Source organism: Plutella xylostella, chromosome 26 (assembly GCF_932276165.1).
Source record: "Plutella xylostella chromosome 26, ilPluXylo3.1, whole genome shotgun sequence".
NCBI classification, from domain to species: Eukaryota; Metazoa; Arthropoda; class Insecta; order Lepidoptera; family Plutellidae; genus Plutella; species Plutella xylostella.
In genome coordinates, this window is record NC_064006.1 from 2653603 (window position 1) to 2676682 (window position 23080).

General features: G+C 36.8%; 1 protein-coding gene across 1 annotated transcript; it reads right to left on the reverse strand.

The window, feature by feature from the left end:
- Positions 1 to 463: 463 nt before the first annotated feature.
- LOC105392852 (rho-related BTB domain-containing protein 1) lies at positions 464 to 22965 on the reverse strand. Its single transcript, XM_048630595.1, has 21 exons — positions 22285 to 22965; positions 19692 to 19874; positions 19161 to 19264; positions 18824 to 18907; positions 18341 to 18454; positions 17857 to 18064; positions 17406 to 17498; positions 16906 to 17052; positions 16095 to 16180; positions 15625 to 15751; positions 15047 to 15181; positions 13039 to 13062; positions 12073 to 12186; positions 11500 to 11670; positions 11048 to 11137; positions 5061 to 5158; positions 4523 to 4574; positions 3666 to 3808; positions 2380 to 2495; positions 1918 to 2011; positions 464 to 639 (listed from the first exon to the last, which is right to left on the reverse strand). Exons 2-20 carry the CDS (start codon positions 19869 to 19871, stop codon positions 1935 to 1937), a joined length of 2163 nt encoding a protein of 720 aa, XP_048486552.1. The 5' UTR covers positions 19872 to 19874; positions 22285 to 22965; the 3' UTR covers positions 464 to 639; positions 1918 to 1934.
- Between the last annotated feature and the right edge of the window lie 115 nt (positions 22966 to 23080).

Below are 23080 nucleotides of genomic sequence, written 5' to 3' on the forward strand. Positions count from 1 at the left end.
ATGATTGTAGTTGTGAATTTCAAGTTAATTCATTGGGATGCAACATGAAAAGTCGCATAATACAACCGTATACGTGCCCAAAAATACGCTACTCAGAAACCGCTCTTAAGCCTCAACTATTGCGTAGTAGATTGATACATTTCGGTCCAAGCAAGTAGGTAGTCCTGAAGTTGGAGCTAACACTTTGTACAAGTCGAACTAACATAAACCATCTATCCACTCTTGTAAAGACAGATGATTGGTTAGTTTGATAATTTACAAAAGTATTATAGGTTATTTATCAAAGATTATCACTAAAGTCTGTTTTTTAATCTCAGATAGGTACTAATTTGACAGATTCTGAACGGTTCATTGACAGTCGATTGATCCGCCAATAGAACGATACGTCACTTAATCGCGGGACAATCGACTGTTGATGAACCGTTCAGAATCTGTCAATTCAGTATTCCGAGATTAAAAATCTGACTTTCTTACAGCTCCAACCCACTATCTACATGTTTAGATCGCACCGCACGCGGCTATAGCTAATGCGGTTCACGATGCCACGCCTACGTGTAGATGTGGAACAGCGTGAGGATGGTGAGGATGGTGCTCATGAAGCACACGCTCACCGGGAGGAGCACTGCTAGACGCAGCGACCTTGAAGGAGATTAGTGGATATAAACTTTAGAATGGAATAGAAGAATAGAATGATGTCGATTCTGAAAGCACATATTTTAATTTTAGTGCTGTCAAAACAATAGGGACTTACCACAAAAACTTAGACAGTATTTAACAGATGTTTACCGCTGTCAAACGCCTACAAAATCTGTCAAATTTGGTTTTAAACACTTGTTAAACATTGTTTAAAGTTATTTGTGGTAGCACAGTTATTGTTTAAAATTCGACTCTATAAGCCACACAAACTTAGACAGTATTTAACAGGTGTTTAGCGCTGTCAAACGCCTACAAAATCTGTCAATTTTCCTTATAAACTCTTGTTAAACAGTATTTAAAGTTATTGTGGTTGTACATTATGAGTCTTTCCGTAAATCTCCTTGGCAAAATTCATAGTTTGCCATTGCATGCCTGCCCAAGGATCTGAACCTTTAACAGCCCACTGTACTTGCAGCCACGACCTCAGAGTGGGAGCCAGTATCTTATCCGTTACGCCACAACGACTCTTAGTGGTTGTGAAGTATTTGCGGGTTAGCAATGATTATAAATAATACAAATACGTGTTTTCTTGTTAGCGGAATTTTTATTAGTTAGCGTGACAGGTAAACTGGCACTTCACAAAGAGGTCACCATAGAGGATGGCCATAGACACATCAGGGCTAGTAGAACGGGGCGCATTTAAAACGTGACAAAAGTTTTGCAACGCGCTCACTCACATCGCGCAGCCTCAAGAGCGAGCGCGACGGAGAACTTTTGTCACGTCTTAATAGCGCCTAGTGCTACAGGGTGAGGTTGTCTTTAGCTCTTACCTCCACGTATTGGCGTGGAGCGTGGAGCGACGAGGTTTTATGTTGTTTCTTTATGTACTCGAGTTATACAAGCCCTCATTGGTGAATAGTCGACCATTTTATATTGTTTCTTAATCTGTGCAAGTCACACTACCCCTAATCCCTAAATTATCGGTCATTTTATATTGTTTCTTTATCTGCGCGTGTTATATCCCGTTTTTGGCCACTAATCGACCATTTTGAATTGTTTCTTTATCTGCGCGAGTTACACCCCGTTGTTGACTGACCAGTGGTTTATATTGGAAGCTATTCTAAAGGCAAAATTCTAATTTTAACACTGTCAAACTATAAATGTTGCTATCAAAAAATGAAGTTTACGGGAACCTTCATAGAGTCGAATTTTGAACAAAGAAATTAAGGTTGTGACAGCTCTAACATCTAACTTTCCTTTACATAATTGTTATACAGTTACCTCCACGTGGGCAGTTGTCAGAGCGGCGGCGGCTGCGCGGGCGCGGGCTCCAGCGCCGCCGCCGCCTCGCCGCCACTGGAGCGACGAGATTTACCTACAAACAAAAATACATTGTTATAAAAAGGTAATAACAGTCAATCACTAAATCTTAGGGCCAAGTGCATGTCGGCCTAATGGAATCCTCCTTGAAATACGCCTTATTAAACACTCACTAGAGAAGCAGAGACATACGGTTGTTCATTAATCTGGTTTAGTGGGTCGACAAGAAAGGCTACTAGGCACGGGGCGCATTTAAGAGGTGACAAAAGTTTTGCATCATGCTCACGCACATCGCGCAGCCTCAAGAGCGAGCGCGACGTGCCGATCACAGCAGTGTTGTGACGCTCCTAAATTACCAGTCCACGTCCAGTAGTGGAAGACTATAAGCTGCTGATGATGATGATGATGATGACAGCTACTCACTAGAGAAGCACAGACAGCCGGTATGTTGTCCCGGCGGCGGCGCGGGGCGAATCTCTTTCAGCTCCTTAGACTGCTCGTTACAACACTTCTGGTAGTAGTCCTTCTCTTTTAGATACCTAGAATTGAGAGAACTGAGTGTTACAAAGGGAGAGAGAAACAATGGGGGAACTCAGGCAATTCAAGGGGTCACTCTACAGCCCTGGTACTCAACCTTTTTTTTAAGGGCCGTAAAAACGTTTAAGTAATGGTGTCGCTGGCCAAAAGCAAAAAAAAATGTTTTTTTTATTTATTTATTTATTTATTTAAACACTTTATTGTATACAATATACATAGGTATAACAGTAAAAAAAAAACTTACTTTACTTACTTTAACTACATATTATAAAGCGATGTAAACTATCGAATAAAATATAAAAAGAGAGTATAGCTGCTCTACTACAGGGTGTTGCAAAAAGGGTAGGTATACTAAGCCGAAACCTACATGAGCAGCATGTTATATCTAAGCGAAAACACGTAGGTTTCGGCTTAGTATACCCTTTTTGAAACACCCTGTATATTATTCACCACACGGGCGGGTGTCGGTTCTCGGACAGGTAGTCTCGCTGTAGAGGCGACAGGTCGCGCAGGGCTATATACAGACTATATATGTTATATATCTTTCGCATCAGATCACACACACACACACACACACACACACTCATGTGTCAGATTCACATAACTTGTTATATTGTTATCTTTGTTATCTTTAACTATCCTTAACTTAAAATCTTACACAGTTAAGCTTATGTTGCTTTCAATATTTTTAACCGTATGTTATTAAAAGAGCGGGGCCGTCTGTCACAGGTATTGTTTACTTACTAGGCGGTCCCAACCTTGTATGTAATCTAGGCTAAGCTTTAAACGAAATAAAAGTTATTATTTATTATTATTTTATTTATTTAATATACAATATTCACCACACGGGCGGGTGGCGGTTCTCGGACAGGTAGTCTCGCTGTAGAGGCGACAGGTCGCGCAGGGCTATATACAGACTATATATGTTATATATAATATACAATATTCACCACACGGGCGGGTGTCGGTTCTCGGACAGGTAGTCTCGCTGTAGAGGCGACAGGTCGCGCAGGGCTATATACAGACTATATATGTTATATATTATTATAATATACAATATTCACCACACGGGCGGGTGTCGGTTCTCGGACAGGTAGTCTCGCTGTAGAGGCGACAGGTCGCGCAGGGCTATATACAGACTATATATGTTATATATAATATACAATATTCACCACACGGGCGGGTGTCGGTTCTCGGACAGGTAGTCTCGCTGTAGAGGCGACAGGTCGCGCAGGGCTCGTGCTCGACACACGCGAGAGTAGGCGCCGCAGAGGTGCCAGGTGAGCCAGGAGGCTAGGTTATGTGCGTTGTGGAGCTGGGGGAAACAAAAATAATTGATATTACGCTATGGCGCATGTATCTTTTCGACCAAGATGGTCGCAGTGACACTTCATAATTTTCCAAATTACGCACAAATACTTTTGTTTATTGCATATGACTATACATTATGTCGATAGATAAAATCGTTGAATTTCAATATGGGATGTCGTTCAAGTATATTAACTAGTTTTAAGTCTTTTTTTGAAAAGATGGCTCAGGAGTTTCTTGCCTCCGTTAAATTTTACAATTATACGATGAATAAAAACATTTGACTTTGACTTTGAAACCGTAAACTCAAAACGTCACAGGAATCATTTTAGCTGAGTGAATAAACTACAACAGATTAGTTGTGCATTGTGGACCTAATGGAAAGAAGGAGAAAATATATAAATGATGTAGATAGGATAGAGGTATGTTGCATTCATGAAAGAACTATCTTTTCCTGGTGTGTACCTAAGAGGTTACACCTATAGTATAAATCGATGAACTGAAAAAAATTCAGAGCGCTACGCTAACCGCGATTCTATGTTTCCGTAAGTACCCATTGCATGACAGCTCGTTCGTTCGTGCGTTTTTTAAAGGTCACTCCTAAGAGTTAAATAAATAAATAAATATTATTATATAACATGCGTAGGCAAACTTACGAAGGTAGGTATTAAACTGTAAATATCAGTAGTATGTAATTAGTAATTCAATAAGTATTATTTACCTTCACTGGCTCCAATAGAGATAGACATAGCTCCACGACGTAATCAGGTTCCCTGTTAACAAAGATTACGTTAATATATTTGTTTTGGTACGCCTCTTTTAACATTATACCGTTGTATGAATAAATAGCAAGAAGAGAGACCGAGACCTAGCGAATTATGTTTTGCAACACTAGAGCTAAGCTACAACAGACTCTATTTTACGTCGATATTTGAGTTGGGATTTTTTATGCAAAAGAAAAGGTAGGTATATAGCGTAAAGTAGGTTGTAGGTATTCTAACATACAAACCAGCGCTTCTAGCGGTCACTATATTGAAACAACTGATAGAAGATGTAGGAATGTTTACCTAACCTTTATGTACCTAACCCACAAAAAGTATTTTACTGTTCATTTAACACCTAGGGGTGCAAGACGCGGCAAAAGCCGCGCGATATGAGTGAGCGAGACGCAAAACTTTTGTCACGTCTTGGCGTGCGCGTCCTGCACCCCGTGCGAGAAGACCTACTTCTAGAGGTTACTTATATACCTAGTTACTTACCTGTCCCTCAGCTTGAGATCCTCGATGACCCTGGCCTCAACCAGCGTGACCAGTCGCTCCATGCACAGTCTGTTCGCCAACTCCAGTAGCTCCACGCACTTGAAAGATAAATTGATTTAAATAATATATTGAAATTGAATAATATACAGGGTGCTGCAAAAGTGGTATACTAACCCGGAAGAGGGTGAATCAAGGGGTCATTCAGAACATACAGGGTGTTGCAAAAGTGGTATACTAACCTGGAAGGGTGACTCAGGGGATCTTTCTAAACAACTTTTGTTCTACGACTTTTGGATATTTGCTAAAAATTCTTGAAATGAATGACCCCCTGAGTGACCCTTTTTCGGCTTAGTATACCACTTTTGCAACACCCTGTATTTATGTCCCAAATAATCTTAGACTCATTCAAGTGAACTTAGGTGGCAGCACTGTGCCAATGTTTACATCGGCTCCGTATTTAAATTAAATTAAAACAGAAAAAGCGGCTAATTACAGTCAAAATTTGCATCAAGTCAATGTATATAGTGCGTAACATAAGGACAAGTGTTATTAAAGTGATCGCAAACAGTATAACAAAGATAATAAACTTCTTAAATAACAAGAATATATTACGAGTGAACAGTGAGTAACTGGACAAATAAACAATAATAATACACTTATAATACAAACAAGCCAGTGTGTGATGCGTACCAGTGCCAAGAGTGAAATATTAGAACATTTAAAGTGCATTCCTGTGTGACTATAATATGTTGATAACGATAACGGTCAAAGTCCACTAACGTACGCTCTGACTCATCTCACCGAATCTTCATTATGAATGAGAATTTCGCATCACTCGTTACGAACTGAACTAGTGCAGTCGTTAAGTCAATCACCCGTGAACCGATGGGCGCGAGATCGATTCCAGGAACCGCATATTTTTTTTTCTTTTTATTTTTACCATTTTGAAACTAAGAAATGCTAAATAATAATATGGAAAACATAACAATAAGAAAACCAATATCAAGGCGTAACTGTGAAAATGAGATTTTTAATTCCACCATGCAAGATGATACATCATGGGGTTCAACTACATTGAACACAACATCACGTAGCCTGCCTGTATTATCATCACGTGATACTTCACAATGGAACGAACTTCATGAACAGCTGAAAAATCTTAGAATTGACCTGCAGAGTGCCCATAGCGAGATAGAACAACTAGTAAGTGAAAATTTTATACTGAAACAAACTTTAGGAGAAAAATGCAAGGAGATTGATTTGTTAAAAAAAGTTTCTTCAGAAATACTATCACCAATACGTAAAAAAACAATGACTCCAGTATCCAACAGAAATAAAGGAAAGGGATCAACGAAACCGACTCCAAAAATGTTATCACGTCTACTGGATACAACAGTAGATGGCGTCACAATCGACAGCCCAGCTAACCCGACTCCAAGCGCAAGCACAACTCAACCGAGCTTCAAAAAAAATCCAACAGATGTCACTACCAGTCAGACAAATATGAGACATACGGAACTAAAAGGAAAACACAAGAGTAAAATAATAATTATAGGAGACGAACAAACAAAAGGATTATCGTCGAAAATGATACAGTCGCGAAGAAATAAATGGAACGACACATACAATGTAATGACTATAAGTAAACCTCAAGCTAACAGCGCACAAATATTATGTGATATTGATAGCTTATTGCCTACTGTTAGTGCGAATGATATTATCGTTATTTCGCTTGGATGTAATGACCAAAGTCAATCAATGATTATATCTGAAATAGAAAAAGCACTGCAGAAAATTAAAATCTGTTCTGTTTTTGTTTCATCTGTAACTAGTAACATGTATCTAGATGTGAATAACCTGAACAAAAATATCAGCTTATTGGTGAAACCCTATGCTAACTGTACATTTATAGATCTAGCAAATAGCACTGCTTATTTTAAAACCGTTCAGGAATACTTATGTTTTAAACTTAATGTTGAAATAGACTACATTAGATACAAAAAAGATTTCATTGATAGTAGTGTAAGGAAGACAAATAAAAACTATTTAAAAAAAGGCACTATACCATACCTTTTTCACTTACAAAACATAAAAAAGAGAGACATCTTTCACAGAAAATAAATGCAGCAAAACCTTGTCGTATAGGCACTATACCTTACTACTTTGCGAGACTGACTAAGTCACAACATCTCAACATGGCAAATAAAAGGAGCCATGAGGATATTGTTTGTAGAAATAATGTAGAGATTGTAGAGTCAATAAAGGAAACTTCATCAAGAACTGAGTTTTTTCGGACATCTTAATGTATTTCATCAAAATATAAATGGATTAATTAATAAATCTGACATACTAACACTACATATTAATGAATTAAAAAATGAAGGAATAGATGTCGATGTGATCTGTATCACTGAGCACAATATGATAGAAACTGATGTACCTACCTTATATTTACAAAACTATAAATTAGCTGTTTCATCATCTAGGAACAACAGGCATGGAGGAACATGTATTCTAGTATGTAGTTCTGTATAGTCATGTAGTTCTTCAGTATTCTTTTGCACGGTAGATACCGATACAAAGAAATAAATTTGAAAACTTTTAACACTCCCAATATATTAGAATGTTGTGGAATACAATTAGAAGATCATAACATTAATATTATTTGTATTTATAGGTCTCCTAACACAGCAGCTTGGGCGTATGACACATTTTTAGGAAAATTGGATGAATTATTAGCAAAAATATGCGATAAAAATAAAAAGACTATATTATGTGGCGATTTCAATATTGATCGTCTCTCTCGAAACGCTAGATGTAATGAATTTGAAAGCCTTTTACTCACATATAATCTAAAATTGACTATTAATGAACCAACAAGGCTAAGCAGTGGCACATGCCTCGATAACTTTAGTCATAATATACGCGGCTGTAAAAGTAAAGTATTAGAGCTGGCTTTATCTGATCATACAGCGCAAATATTAAAATGTCCGGTAAAAGAACGATGCAACCTTCGTTATTGGTTTATCGAACGTAGAGACTACAGCGATGAAAATTTAAAAAAATTCGCTGAATACGTCTCTGAATTGAGTTTTAACGAAGTGTATGAAAGCCAGGATCCAAATGACGCATTTGACAAATTTCACACACTTTTTAAATTATTTTACGACCTTTCATTCCCAATTATTAAAGTCAGGGTAACGGCATCAAAAAAACCAAAATGGATATCCAAAGGAATAAAACGTTGCTCTAAACGAAAAAGAGAATTACTATGGAAATATCGACTATCAAACTGTCAAGAGGATAAAAATAAATTCAAGAATTATTCGAAACGCTTTAAGAAAATTGTAAAATTGACTCAAAAATCTCAAAACGACTACTACATAAAAACCTCCGATAACAAATGTAAAGCAACATGGAACATTATCAATAAAAATAAACTGAATTTCCCCGCTGAAGATATAAGGAAAATCAAAGTTGGTCATAATACTATTACGGATCCTCAAAAAATTGCACAAGCTTTCAATGACTTTTATATCGACCAAATTAAGCCAATCACTGGGGACAAACCCTCAATAGCAAACATTTGTTCTAATGTCAATTCAATATTTATGAGCCCTACCACATCAAAGGATATAAATAAAATTATAAAAAACCTTAAGAACAAATCTAGTACCGGTAACGATGATATCTGTACAAAGGTTATTAAATACGTTGCTGAAACTATATCACCTATCTTAAGCCATATCATGAACCTATGTATAGAGCAAGGTATCTTTCCAGCAAAATTGAAGACAGCTATTATTAAACCAATGTTTAAAAAACTTGATAAAGAGAACATGACTTACTACAGACCAATAGCCCTTATACCAATCATTGCAAAGATTTTTGAAAAAGTAATTTATAACTGCCTTTACGCTTACTTTGAGAAAAACAACATTTTCGCTGCAGAACAAAAAGGATTCAGGAAAAATAAAAGCATAAATTCAGCAATATACGACTTTTTATATGAAGTAGTCACATCAATAGACAAAAGAATACCTACTGTAGCCTTGTTTATGGACATGACGAAAGCTTTCGATTACGTGGATCATTCTGTGTTAATCATGAAGTTGCAAACCTATGGGGTAAGAGGTAATGTGTTAAACCTAATAAAATCTTATTTGAGTGGAAGAAAACAAATGACGATAGTTTCAAAACTATGTCCAGTCCAAAAAACACTACAGAATTACGTTTCCGACACAAGAATGGTTGAATACGGTGTACCTCAGGGTAGTGTCCTTGGGCCCCTTCTGTTTCTAATCTACATAAACGATCTACCTAGAGAAACTAAAAATATAATGGTATTGTTTGCAGACGATAGTACTATACTATTTAAGAACAAAAATATCATTAACTTAGAAACTGACATCAACAACACACTAACGGACGTGATTAAATGGTTAACTGCAAATAATCTCTTAATTAATCTTGACAAAACAAATATAATGACATTTAAAAATAACTACAGACTTACATCAGAATTGAATAATATTAACATAAAATATAATAATAAAATCATAAATGAAATTAAATCAACAAAATTTTTAGGTTTAAATATTGACTCACATCTTACATGGAAAGAACACATAGTTAAAGTTTGCATGAAATTAAATACATTTTCCTATGCTTTACACATGCTGTCTAAAGTTGTAAATCAAAAGGCAGTTCTAGCTGCTTATTACGCATATGTTGTCTCCACTCTGAGATATGGACTTATCTTCTGGGGCAACTCTACAAAGAAATTGCCTTCAAGGCTCAAAAAAGGTGTATTAGGTCAATCAGAAAATTGAAGCCAACGGATACGTGCAAACCCCACTTTATTGAACTGAAAACATTAACATTGCCTTCCTTATACATTTTAGAGGTAGCCACTTTCGTAAAAACTAATTACGATTTGTTTGACAATTTCAATAGCGAGAGGTACAAAAACAAAATCAGTGCTCCACGACGCTCAACTGCATTATTTAAAAAAAGTATATTCGGTATGGCACCGTTAGTTTATAATCATCTGCCAACCTCTATTAGGGAAATACAAGTGCTGCATTTATTTAAAAAACGACTGTCACAATTCTTAATTGGAAAAGCCTACTATAGTGTCAATGAGTTTCTCCAAGATAAAATATAATTTATGTCCCATTTATGATTTTAGAATGAATGTTTATGAAATCATTTTAGTTAAGTAGGTATATTTATTAAATGTGAATGTTATAATTTTATTTTGTAATTTTTGCATGGTTAAAATTTTATTGACATAATAATTAGCTAATAATGTATTTTTCGTATTATAAATAATTTTAAATTCAATTCATATTGATATATAAAAAATTTGTACACCCTTTAGGGTAGAATATAGTTTTAAGCAACATGTACCTACCTATTATAACACCATACCTACACCTATATTCAACAAATAAATAATTTTGATTTGATTTTGATTTGATTTGACTCATTACATATCATCATCATCAGCCAATAGTCATCCGCTGCTGGACATAGGCCTCTCCCAAGGAGCGCCACAACACTCGGTCCTCGGCCTTCCTCATCCAACCACTACCCGCCACCCGCCTAAGGTCGTCAGTCCAGCGGGCAGGAGGGCGTCCCACGCTGCGTTTGCCTGTTCGTGGTCTCCACTCGAGAACTCGTCTACCCCAACGGTTATCGGTTCTTCGGCAGATATGACCAGCCCACTGCCACTTCAGCTTGCATATTTTGACAGCTATGTCGGTAACCTTAGTCCTCTGACGGATAACCTCATTTCTGATACGATCCATCAGAGAAACCCCAAGCATAGCTCTCTCCATAGCACGCTGAGCGACTTTAAATCGGTGGACCAGTCCTACCGTCAGTGTCCACGTCTCTGCACCATACGTCATCACTGGCAGGACGCACTGGTTGAAGACTTTTGTCTTGAGGAATGGAATCATTACATATAACAAAAGCTATACCTTATGTGCGTCGATCGCAGGCACCGAGTCGGTATACATGTAGCAGAGTAACTTGTGGAATGTGTACATGTTCACTCCCGGGAACGATATCTGGAATGAGAGAAATTTGGGTTTAATTTGGCACAGATATAAATAAAATAAGTAAATTAAAGCAAAACTATGTCATCTCCGAAGTGGATAAATAGATTTTAACGTCGAGGGGTGGTGGAGTAACGCATAAAGTCTCGGCTCTCATTCAAGAGGCCGTAGACAAATCCTGGCTTATAGAAACTTTATTTGAATTCTATAGAAGCCCAGGGGCTCTAAAATGAATCCAGCAAAGTCACTCTATATGATGAAAAAAAAAAGGTTTTCGGCGTGCACGAGCCACGACACTATCTTGTTGCATTCAACGTGCCGATTGCACGACAGCTCTCGTTCGTCAATATAGAGTAACCCCCCTTTAAGCTCACCACTCTAGCGGTGCTCTCGCGGAAGTGTCCCTGGAACATGGCCCGCATGGGGTCGCAGCGGGCCATCAGCACCGCCTTGTGGCCCAGTTGGATGCCGTCGTCGAGGTCGAAGGTCACGTCGGCGAAGAGGCTCCGCTCGATGTACATGTCGCGGAGACGGTCGGGGATCGGCTGAGGGGGTGAACAAATGTATTAGAGGTATAAAGAAAAGCAGATAGCAATTTTAGAGGTAAGAAGGAAAGCTGACAGTGATTTAAGGTAAGTGTACGCCCAAACTAGCGCAGCAAATGTGGGATTGCGGATAATTATTGAGTGGAGTGCGGACGAATGGTAGCATCTAAGAATTTCAAACCCGGACTGATCTTGATCAGATAGCCGGTAATAGCTGAGTAAGGAAGGTCGAGGATAGAGTAAAATTTTAGCACTCCTTCGGGAAGACCCATATCCAGCAGTGATTATTATTAACCATAACCTTGGGCTGCAATATTACCTACGTGTAGGACGTTTTTTATCCCAGAACACAACCCCCTGATAAAGCAATATTAAAATGAAATTAATATAAAGACAATATACCTTATGAAAAGCCTGCATACTCTCCTTGTCGATGAGATGGTGTTTCCCGAGTATCGTGTGGACCACTTTCGTCACCTCATGGAACCCTAGTAACTCGGACGCTTGGCGTATTTCCTGCAAATATTCAAAATATTTATAAATCTCACTTATTTGTAAAAACACAGAACATACAACATCAATAATAGAATATCAAATTCCCCCTCTATTCTAGGAGTGGGTTAGATATTAAACACAACAAAAAACATCCAAGAGGATGTGTATTTCCTCAAAAACTGCCCCTGGCTCTAAAGACTTATTTGCGGTCATTTATAGTACCACTATGTTGTGATGTAATATGTGTGTGAAATGTGCATTAAAAATATGCGCCAGTTGTCTGTCCAAAATTCTTGATTGCACATTTTACACATATGTAAGTACTTACAATGACATGTTTCTACGAATATCAGAACATCCACTGGCCTAAACCATGATTATTTTCTAGTGAAAATTAGAATTTGAGAGAATTTTGATGATAGAAAAGTGTCTCATGAATTATTATGAACATGAAAATAAAATGAGCCAATAGTATACTGTATGCAATCATGGAAATTGATGAATATCATTTTTAATTACAATTTTAATCCAAAAGTTATATGAAAATATATCATATGTTCCTTAAACTCTCATAAAATATAAGTAGTATACAGGCAGACGAAACGAATCTAAAGAAATAAGTAAGTTACATGTAGCTACCCTCGAAGGGAAAAACTGAAGGCATAAGTAATAATAGTAAAAAATATCTTTTAGCAGAATACTATGAAATACACTACAGTTAATGATGAAAACATGATTACTTAGTAATTATCTTATGAATATAAATTTTTAAAAATATATAAAATAAAGATTGAAGGAGTGTGGAAGAAAAAGTGTTATGAGAGATGACATAAATTCTAATGGTTTACGTGATTTTGTATATAAAAAAATTACCAGCAGTAATCCAATAGGGGCAGACTGCAGAACACAAAATAATCAGTAGTAATAGCTTAAATATAATTAAAATTAAATAACTTATGCTGTAGGTTCTTATTTCAGTATTTTGTCATTTAACTTAAATTATTACATAAAATATATATACTGAGCACAAAGAAGCAGCGATAGAGTTTAAGCTATACATAAGTAATAAATATAATAATTCTTAAAGAGTATTTGAAATACTTAAAATTAAGGAGGCACTTGTGAATCTTAACTATATTTACATTTCTGATACCTATGTATTAAGAAATCTACAATATCAGTTTACAGATAATTTTAAAAATATTGCAGGAATGTATGCTTTTTGAAAAGCAAAACCAAATTCAAAACTAAAAGAGTCTCTAAATTTACAAGAACCTTGTTTTCGTCCGAGGTTCGTAACCGAAAATATAGTTATGAAACACAATAATATATTAAGTATTATAATCGTGCATCGGCAAAAATATATGCCGTTCGGTAAGTAAGTATTGAGAAGGCATAATATAAAGTTCATATAATATACCTACTGCCTTAAAAAAATATAATAAAATCTTAAATTGCAAGCAGATGGAATTAAATCGCCATTTTTATAGATCATTGACAAATTTATCTTTTTTACTTTTCACAAAAATTTCCCAGTAAACGACAGTTTTATTATTTGATTATAACCATGGAAGTAATAATACAACAGGAATGCGCACTCACCAAAATGATGCAAACAAAAATAGACCTAACGAATTCAACTTAAGATTTATATTTGAAGTGAAAGAGGCCGCGAGCCGATAGAGAGGGTTACCACAGAGCCCTTCCTCTCTTTCTAACAATTGCCAGGATTTAGTTGTGTAAACTTTAGTAGATTTTGTACGAAGAGAGCTATGCAAAAAAATAATTAAATTAACTTATAGACTACTGTATATCATATCATTTTCAAAAACAATTTTATAATAAATCATTATAAACATGTAATTTTAATGAAACATTTGGTATTTGTATGAATAATAATTTCATAAAATATATTGGTAGTTTTTCTAAATACTTTACGACAAGACCGAAGTTGTCAAGATGACGGATGACGTTTATACTGTTGTGAGAGACGTTATGGTTAGGGTGACCATTCATTCGTACTTTTGAATCACTTTCCATTAATTAGAACCTGTTTCATTCAACTTTTTGTTTTATTTTACCTAAGTATAATTAGGTATTATATTGTGGCTTTTTATCTTAAGTATAAGGCTGGTAAAGAGTTATGAGCTGTTGATTTTTTTGGTGATAGATATGAGTATTATAAGATAATTTATCAAGCTTAAAACCGGCGGAAGCACTTAGGTTGAGATATTTTTTTTTAAATCTTATGATTTTCATCAACTAGACTATGTAAACGGAACATCCACAGAGTAAACACGTTTTAGGTACATAGTTGCGTTTAATGTTAACCTGTTTTGACACTTTCTTGTCAACACTACACCCAACTTAATTTTATTTACTTAAAATTATATTTTCCCAAATTTCAGCTTTCCTTCCAATGAAGAAACATAGCAAAGGTGGTTCCAAGTGATTCCCACAAATTTTCACAATGTCAACACAATGTTTACTCAATTGTCATATCACCAAAATACATTCGTACCTACATTGCAATCGAATTATTCGAATAATAGGTGACTTTGAGACCATCGACACCTATTCGCGACATGATAGATTAGAAGTGATGTCTCATGAATTACCTAAAATTATGGTCACCAAAAATAGAAAGAGATGGAGGGCTCCGTGCTGACTATCTCTGTCGGCTCGTTTTTTAGGTGCAGTGCGCATTCCTGTTGTATTATTACTTCCATGATTATAACTTATATTTCATCTATGGTTTCTAGGCCCTATATGACAATTTCATAATTACCTCCATAACAATAGCGTTTGAATTCCATCACACCAGCAAAATCGAAAGCTTCAAGAGCATTGCAACATCAAAATAGAACCTTATTGCACTGACCTGTTTGAAGGCGGTATTGTCTATGTAGCCCGAGTAGATAAAGTTGATAATCTCTTGCATGACTTCCTTGGATATTAACTTGCTCATGGTGACTATGGTTTGTGACGGTGACATGCCGTGTTGGACGTTTTCACACTGAAATTAATTACTTATTTAAAAAACTCCATAAAATATATAATTATGTGCATATTGATAAGAAAGTAGGTAATTTACAGTTTAATTTTACTGCAGATTTCTCCTCTTTTCAATCAGTGTACATAAGACTCCTAATTTTTAATAGCACCTACCTACTTTCATCGGGGTGTTAGTTCCAAATTGGAACTAATCCAATCGCATCAGTTAAAATATATGTTGGGCCTTTCGCTATATACCAGGCTCATCCGAGACCCAAGAACCAACTTATAGCCAGATATAAATGGGGATAGTGAGACTAAAATTCATAAAAACAGCATTCCCATGGGGAATGGGGATGGGGATAATGGGAGCGACCCGATAAATGTTACACAAATATAACCCGGTTGGGAATCGAACCCGGATTCTCCCCAAAAGTCAGCGCTTAACCACTACACCATCCTTACCTTAACAATCCTAATCGAGTGGAAGGCGAGGTGATTGACCTCTCGGTACAGATCTGGCGGTTTCTTGCAGCCATCAGAGACGGGCAGGATCTGGCAGGACGACCGCCGCTTGATTTGATCCCAAACCCTACGGAGTAAGGTGCCAATTTGAATGAACAATTGAACTTTAAAGCAGGGGTATGTGAAATAACTTTCAGAACTTGATTTTATCCCTAAAACTATAGGTACAGTATAAAGTTAAAACAGACATATTTCTGTGTCAATAGCAGTCTCTTACATACCTACATAAGACCATTGTAGGTACCTAACAATTTATAATAATAATTTGAATTTGAATCTCTTTTAGGAGGTCAGACCTAATCATATTGGAATGACGAGGTGCCGAACTGTAGCTTTCTTGTTACGAAATAGTGCCTTAAACTAAACACAAACTTTACAGTTAATAATTACGGAAGGGTAGGTATTCTAACCTCATCTGTTTGGCCTGGTCTTGGTTTATGAGATATTCTGTGTCCTCATTGAATTCACCAGTTGTTGCTTCACCCATACTGCTCACCTGTAAATATAAAACAAACGAAAAAGCGTTTGAGCACATCTTAAAGGGCGACCGTGCGAAAGAGAGTTCTTAATTTGACGTGAATACAAAGAGTAATTAAATTTATACAACACTAACTATTCCCGCGCTCTTCGCTTCGCCTTAAAAAGTTTTCCTGTGGGAATTCCGGGATATAAAGTAGCCTATGTTCTTTCCCAGGGTCTAGACCGTATGTATACAAAATTTCATTCAAATCCGTTCAGTAGTTTTGGCGTGAACAGACAGACAGACAGACACAGTTACTTTCACATTTATAATATTAGTTAGGATCATAAATAGTGTAAAACAAAATCACGTCGCGTTGTATGCCCGTATATAAAAATAATGTTTTGTTAATAAAATCTACGCAACGGATTATGTGGCTTTTCCAATTTCGATATAGGTATGTAAAGTTAACGTTGTATACAGGATGTTGTAAAATGGGTGTGAACGGGCAGAATCACCCACTTTCGGCTTAGTATACCTTTTTTGCAACAATCAACACCTTTGAATGACTGGTCCATTCTACATACAGTCGTCGGTCAAGTGTCTTTTAAGATTTTTGTCTTTTTAGATTTTTGACCACGAATTTGGAAACAGCCTTTATGTATAGTGAAAATCCGTTCCTTTATTGGAAGGAGACCCGTGCCCCAGCAGTGGGGACGTGATGGGTCGTGACGATGATGATATGTATAGTGTGCACTCACCATGCTATTCTCGCTGGAGCTCCTGGTCAGGTCTCTACACTGGCTGGCTGTCAGCAGACGGTGGAACGCCTCCGATGTTGCCGCCATCATAAACCGGTGTACTGGGAAGCCTTTAGAACCGCAGATTATTACCATGTCTGCGTAGTACTGGAAAAGAGAAATATACGGAGTTGGTATTATCCATAGAATGGGCGGGTTAAATATAACAATAGAATATTGTAAAGCTGACTCCTGTTAAAATTGCAGTATCATCATCATCAGGTAATAGAGCAACCTCAAGTCATAGACTGACACTAATCCGTTCACCATGATCACAAACCTTAGACTAGCTCTAGTTTTGGTCATGATAGATAGGTAAGTATCTCCATTTGGCTATCAATTTAATTGGCTTATAGTCGGTAGTTGCTAGATAATTAACAGAATAATTTGATGCTCCCTACTCAATGCCTATTTCCAGAAGTAAACTATAATGATGAATATATTATTATTATTATATTCACCTGTTGATGGAGCAGTGTAGTTAAATTCTCTAGATACACGCTCGGGGTGATGGTCACTTCAGGCTCCAGCGGGCGCGGAGGGCGGAATGGCGCCTGAAATACATTAACAAAATATACTTTATATTTATTGTAAGTTGGGGTAATAGTATGGCCCTGGATAATAAGCTGTGTGTCAGGAACCACATCATAATATTATAGGTCAGTATAACACTTAACTATTTATACAAAGAGTTTATGTATGTGATTGTCACAAATGTGATTTCAAAGATAGATAGATGGGATTTCACAGAAAAACCTTTCGCTATGATTGGTATGATTGGCCAAAAGGGGATGACTGTTTTTCTTTTTCGTCAATTTTCAAAAGTCGTAGTACAAAAATTGTTCAGGATGTCCCTCTGAGTCACTCCCTTTTGACTTAGTATACCACTTTTGCAACACCCTGTATACTAACCTGCAACAAAGGCCGTTGAACCCGCTTCAAGTTAGTCATCCAGAAGCGTTGCTGCCTCCTCGCTATCAGGGCGGCCCTGATGGCGTTCTCAAAGACCTCATTCACTCCGTAGTAAGAGAACACTGAGGTCTCATAGTAATAGATACCGAGTTCATGGGCCAACGCTCGACCTTGGTCTGGCATCACTAGGTCGGCTTTCTTTGTTGCCCTGTGTAGACGGAAATTGTGGTTAACATTATGGATGCAATGTTTGCTGTTTAAAATTTTAAAACCTACTTGGCTTATGTTATGAGGTTTTTTAAATGCGGAATGTATTGAGTATGAACACTATTTAGAACTAGAACATAGAATAAGTAACATTTGAATATGGTGACCCCAACTTGATATAACTTATAAAAATATAATAATTCTTATATGTATAACCATTTTTTGTTGGGGAAATGGAAAACTGAAGTATATTACTAATTACCATATCACAGCTTACCTGATAAAAGGGCTGCGATCCTTACAATAGTTGAGGTAGGTCTCATCTCGGTACATGTAGCGGAGGTCGTTCTTACATCCAACCAGCAGGATAGGTGTGTTTGGGCAAAACCTCCTGAAATGTACAATGTAGATCCATATTTTAGCGCCAGCTAGTTATTGCTACCGTTTCTCTAGATCACTTAATTAAAAACAAGTGAAGTGAACAGCCTTACACAAATACACTTTACAGTTATAAGGTTTCTCATAGGAGTGGTTTATAATGTATAGGATATGAGGTCGAAATTCAATGATATTAATATAAATAGTGAGGCTGAAATTTTGTTAGTGAACAACAATTTTACTTACTTTCCTTTACAAAATAAGTAATATTAGGATTAATGTCCTTTTGGGTATGACGGCTACTTGTTCGGGAAGTTCACTGATAAAATTCCACACAGAATTATACATACTGTTTTTTTCTATTTAAGTTATGAAGCCTTACCTTATTTCAGGGTACCACATTGCCCCACAGTTCCTCAGTGATATTGGGTTTGTTATTGAGAAACATAGCAGAACCACATCTGATCTGAAATCATAAAAATAAAATGTTTTTTATCCTTCTATTGTCTTTTGTTATACATATAAATAACCATAATATCCCTGAATAAAGAAAGAACATGAAATGGGCCTGCTATCTTGCTGTAATCCTTGGCCTATCAATACACAATCCAATTTCTACTTATTTAACCAGAATTTTCATATTGTTTCTTTATTTACAGGAGTGAAAGGTATCCAAATACATAAAAAACCTAAGCAATGCTATAATCCAAACCTCTTACCTGCCGTAAGCGAACCTCCTGTCTTTCTCATGGTCACCGAATGTGTCCCACAGCCGCAGCGACACATTCACACCGTCCACCACCTCCCATGATCTCTCCAGCACCTGGAAAATTAAGAAAACTGTGTTATAAATACTGATTTTATAATATACTTTATAGAAATTATATTTACACTCTTCATTTACTATCTAATATAAGGCCATCCATCACCAAAGTTTAGGGATTTTATGCCACTTTTGGCATTGAAATGATACAGCAGTCAGTTGGTGGCATTATAATGGCAAATTCCTATCGGGCATCTGTAACTCCTCAAAAGATATAGTAAACTAGGAACTACTGACACCTCAACTATCCCTGCTGCACAGCATCTTTTATCTACATAGATAAACTCGTAGGTATAATACTACCCACCAATTAAAACGCCGCTTATAGAAAATCATGATAAAGCAACCATTCTACATAGATAAAGATGTCGTGTCGCTGGGGGAGTCCTGAACAGAAGCATAGTAGGTACCTAAAGTACAAACTCACATCCTTATAAATCCTGTACTGATCTATGGCCCACACGGTCGGTACATGCGTCGTGAGCAGTTGCGACAGCGATACATGTTTATTGCATGCGCGGGCGCAGATCAGCCGCGTCTTGCCGACCGCAGTGTCGCCAACCACCACGCACTTCACCAGCTCTTGATGGGGCTGCTCGTTGTCCATGTTCTGAGGAATGAAACGCAAGGAGGTTGGTTATGGAAGGTGGTGGAAACCTCCTTGTGACTGTAGGTAAAGTTTTTCTTAACCATTCCGACCGGTTCATTTAGAGTTTCAGACATGATTAATTGTTTATTTAGCAGCTTAATCTGGTGCTTAATGAAATAATAAAGCCTAAGCCTGTGTATTATCATTTTAAAGTAAACAAACACAAAACAATACAAAAGTGACAGTGACAGTTGATAAGAATTGTTGCAAACGTTGACACGCCAAAACAATACTTTGAAGCTAAATAAAGAACCCTTTTACAACGTTGAATAACCATAGACCTTATGGTGGGTTTTGTACCATCGTTACCCCCGAGGTTCGACCCTTCTTTCTCTTGATAGGTACTACCATAGTGTTTTTTTTCCTCAATGGGTACCACTAGTAGTATACGTTGTAAAATATAGCATGAGCCATATGACTGCTGCATTATTTGAAAATCGTTTTCAAAAATCAACTTAATTAGGTATCCCGTATCAGGCAGCATGTGTCAATCAAACGTCATACGACTCACGCTTTATTTTACAAAGTACCTATTATAGTTAACTATCATCATCAGCAGCATAGTCAAACTTTGTTGAGATAAGGTACATTGCCCTCTCACAAAGAAAGCTTTCGGCCTACCTCCATGTTATGATGCTTGAATGTTTATTTTTCATAACATAAGCACTTACCAACCTACCTAACTAACCAAATTTTTATTGCTTGTAGATATTTAAGTACCTACCTAATAAAAAAACCCCATTAAAATACCTCATTACTAGTTTACTACATATTGTACCGACCGAGTACCTATCAAATTAAATCCATGCCGGAAAATCTATTTAAGGAAGTTTTAAAATTACGGTCACGAAACGATCGGAAAGGACGGGAGGTATTTTATCTGTTACTGAACTTGGTCCCGACAGGTTTCAGATTCAACGCTGTTACGCTAATCATGGTTCGATCTGGATGCATTAATTGGACGTACCGGTCCCGTGGCAACTCTCGGTGAATAAGCATACATCAAGAAAAAGTACCGCTAGTTCAGCCTATACTGCACAGGATACAGGAATAATAAATTGTAAAGCTATTTTAATGATGTTACTAAATAATTTAAGCTACTACTGTTTAAAATAATTTTCAGACGTGGGTGGTAATGTCGTATTTGACAGGCAAGGCTTAAGCGTGTGTGCCCACTTATACGATTTGTAATAAAGCGGTATAAGTATAAGTTCATTAATGATCGGTTCAAAGGCATAGTTAACAATATATTCAGTAATCCACATTTATATAGTACCTATAATAGATTTATCAATTCAACTGTTTTTAGATACCTACACTATACCTACACCAGTAAAATATAAAATGATATATCTTCCTACATATTGTATTCAATTCACTCCCGTACGGCGTCAACACTCCCACTTGCATTTCCTCCCCGAGGCAGCTAACATGACAACAATGAAGTAAATGACGACCTACGCATTCAGCGTCTATATTTAGACTTCTTACAATGGTACGAAGACGACCGGCGCTGCATGTCTCCCAGATCGTTAAGTTTAAACAACTGACGTAAAATATGAGATTCGAATGATAAATAAGTACCTACCGAGGTACCTTCATTATAATTTACAAGCTTCTTACAACTTTTTGATGTTGTTAAGTTTGGTGCTTGATGAAGGTCTATGAATATTGTACAGTAACCGTTAAGTATGTAGGTAGGCACTTAGTAATAAGTTTGCAAGCAGTGGATGAATTGTTTGATGATGATACGTGTATATAACTTATACCTAGGTAGCTTGGCTTATTGAAACAAATCAGTAAGTACCTACATAAGTAATAAAAATCACCTACGTACCTATTACCTAAGTATAGCATTTAAATAATCTCATTATTATTTATCTTCTACCATGACATTAGTGGTTTTTGTACTGAAATTAATTGTCTCGATCAAACTATGTAGTTAGGCATTTACCTATGATGCCATGAAAATATTGAACGGAATAGTTATTTGAAAATTGAAGGAAAAGTATATGGTGCGGTCCTAAAGTAAAAGACACACCAATATCGAGCCGCCTTGAATTCCTTTATAAAACATGTGGTTGATTTCTCTGAGAACAGTATGCAGCTGGATTCATTTCCATTTTTATTTTGGCTAGTTACATATATGGGATTAATAATTAATGAACAGCCTAGCTGTAGTGAATTAATAACAAAACATAAAATATAGGGGACAGTTGCCATTGTTTAAATACAAAAATTAAGTAGTTATCGATAACCTCCATCCTAGATAGGTATAGAAACTTGCCAATCTCAAAAAACACCTGACTAGAATTTAAAATGATGAACCAATTTTCCACAATTCTCTAGGTTTCAAATTCAGCTCACTCACGTTGGATACAAGTGTTTCCCTTTTACTTCCTCACATTCGTATTGTAAGCACCAAAGGATCACCGGCACATGTTCGACTGGACACCACAGCAATCACTTTACACCACGCACGAGTTTTCCCGACGGGGAAAGGGGACTAATTGAAAATGAATATCACTTTATTCGACGTCCGTGGACACAAACTTTTGTAGCAATGCAGGATCTTCTGCGCAACTGATTCCTGCGCAGTACTGCAGCCACTAACCAAGTTCATTTTCATTTTGTTATTGACAATTTTAGCATGTGAATGAACCCGCCTGCTGGTCTACATATAGGTAGGCGTATCAACAGTCTCTGTATATACTATGCTACGTGTTTGTTTGATTGATGATTGACCTCAAAGGGACTTAATGCTCTTTAACCGAGAGTTGACCTCTGTCAAATGGATGGCTGGGAGTTATGTTATGGTACCTAGAGAGTCTACATGAACTTGACTTTGACGTTACGTTACTAATTAAATTAACTACCTAGGTAGCTAGGTATTATGCATTGCGTGCTATTCATTCATGTTAGACTTGGGTAGACCAAGGTGTAAATTATGTGAAATAGTTACCATTTCAGTACTTAAGTACTTATAAGTACACTTCCTTTCACCCATGGTAGTTAGATAAATTTTTCTTAGTAGCCAAGTTCGGTAAGCTTCATAAGTAGCTGTAGGTACTTACACTTATACATACTACATAACAAACTGATAATGTTTTAATAGGCAGTTTGTGAGTTTGATAAGGTACAAAATTGTAAGTATAGCTACTTATGCA

Excerpts from the sequence above, each read along its gene's own strand:
- LOC105392852 (XM_048630595.1), bottom strand. The coding sequence starts at position 19,871 with ATGGACAACGAGCAGCCCCATCAAGAGCTGGTGAAGTGCGTGGTGGTT. Across the intron at positions 18,908-19,160 it reads AGGAGGTTCGCTTACGGCAG|ATCAGATGTGGTTCTGCTAT; the intron begins GTAAGAGGTTTG and ends TTATGATTTCAG. Across the intron at positions 2,012-2,379 it reads CGGCTGTCTGTGCTTCTCTA|GTAAATCTCGTCGCTCCAGT; the intron begins GTGAGTAGCTGT and ends TTTTGTTTGTAG.